The sequence below is a fragment of the Amphimedon queenslandica genome, unplaced genomic scaffold (genome assembly GCF_000090795.2).
Source record: "Amphimedon queenslandica unplaced genomic scaffold, v1.1 AMPQUscaffold_7409_Cont20639, whole genome shotgun sequence".
In the NCBI taxonomy this organism is placed as follows: Eukaryota; Metazoa; Porifera; class Demospongiae; order Haplosclerida; family Niphatidae; genus Amphimedon; species Amphimedon queenslandica.
Genome location: NW_003552306.1, coordinates 430 through 2104, shown reverse-complemented (window position 1 = coordinate 2104; position 1675 = coordinate 430). Strand labels below are relative to the sequence as shown.

Sequence of the window (1675 nt, the reverse complement as noted above, 5' to 3'; positions counted from 1 at the left end):
AAATGGCTCTTCGTACATACAACAATTACAACAATGTGTACACAACTATCTCACTCTCTGTATGAAAGCTTTACATATTTACACTCAGTTACTACTCTAAGTGACTCTTTTTGGCCAGACCCACAGCCAAATATTGTACATTTTGGTCGGAAGCAGCTTCAACTTGCTCCACAACATAATTTTGTCATGAAATGAGCTGCAAAAATTGCTATGAGAGAATTTTCATTTATATATTTCCTAAATGAGCCAACTATAAATAAATTAATAAAGCATATCCCCTCTTTCTCCTCCTACTTTAACATTGTCATTGATGAGGTAAAGTGCACCAAGGTTACTCCACACTACTGCATTCTACACATAATATCAATCAATAAGTATCATGTGATAGCCACATGGCATACGTTTGGTTCAATCTTTAACGAAGAAATGAATGAATGCTGAGCCAAAGCATAATCCTTGAGAACTTGTGGAGAGAGAGAGAGAGAGGGGAGGGAGGGAGGGGGTTAGAAGAATAATTTTTGATTGTTCACTTACTAGAGTGCATTGCTATTACTCCGAGGGCGTTCCAGTGAGTGTGACCTCTCGGTGATAGAGTGATTGCATTTTTAATCAACTAAAACGTAAAACATTAATAATTTAAAATAATATCAATATAAATACTTTTAATGAGATTTCTAAATATTCTTTTGAGACATCTTTATCGTCTTCAACCTAACATCATATTGTTTATTTATTTGTTTGCTTAGTTGTTGTTGTTGTTGTTTACCTCTGCTAGGTGGTAATAATTAAGTGCAAGATTGTGAAGAAGATAAGGAGATTTGCCATCACACAAATGAAGGCTACACTTGTATGATCTATAGTACACAAAATATCAACATCATTAGTTTATTATCAAATAAATCGACTCTAACTAACTTTAGCCCAAGTTCAAGTAAAGCCTTTTTACCAATAATTTCCGATCCCTTGCTGTTGCCTAGCAATTCAGAAGGAACACTGATGCTGTGTAGAGAAATGCTGTGAAAATGGGTGGGGCCACGTGGTGTTACCTAGCGACAGTTTCGGCAATGCCATATAAGGAGAGACAAGAATCTCCAATCAGTTTCCACAGACTAATGAATGAGGGTTTTAGCTTTATTGCTCTGGAAAAATAATAATAATAATAATAATAATAATAATAATAATAATAATAATAATAAATAATAATAACGATAATAATAATAATAAATAATGATAATAATTATACAACTAACAATAATATTACTTGGATAGATCAATAAAAGCGAGTGATACATAGGAGACAGCTTTGGAGTCCAGTACATTATTGATGGCTAGCAGTGATAACTTGTAATAGCTCTCAGCTCTACCTACAATCAGTACAATCTAAATATAATTCCAAAATGCAAAAAAATTCCCAAATCGTGGACATGTATATACATGTACATTTACATACAAAAAAACTCCAAAATCAGACCAAACATCATGTACTATAGTACAGGGATTTTGGCCAAATTTCATGAAAAATTGCAAGGAGAGAATTTACCATTTTAATATTTTTTCCTGATACACATACATGTTCTTATGTTGCATAAAAAGTTTGAGCTGATTCCGATCAAGTTTGGATTTTTTATGAATTTTTAAAGTTGATCAAAAATCGGGCCAAACACCCTGTACTATT

At 33.0% G+C, this 1675-nt stretch overlaps 1 protein-coding gene across 1 annotated transcript; it reads right to left on the bottom strand.

Annotated features, from left to right (window-relative positions):
* Window positions 1–7: 7 nt before the first annotated feature.
* LOC109591727 (tetratricopeptide repeat protein 37-like) lies at window positions 8–1380 on the bottom strand (the record flags this gene model as incomplete). The annotated part of the gene is made up of 9 exons (XM_020007392.1): window positions 8–250; window positions 295–351; window positions 402–463; window positions 535–613; window positions 661–711; window positions 767–854; window positions 916–999; window positions 1047–1139; window positions 1262–1380. Coding segments are annotated over 9 exons (657 nt in total), but the record flags the coding sequence as incomplete, so codon positions are not given.
* Between the last annotated feature and the right edge of the window lie 295 nt (window positions 1381–1675).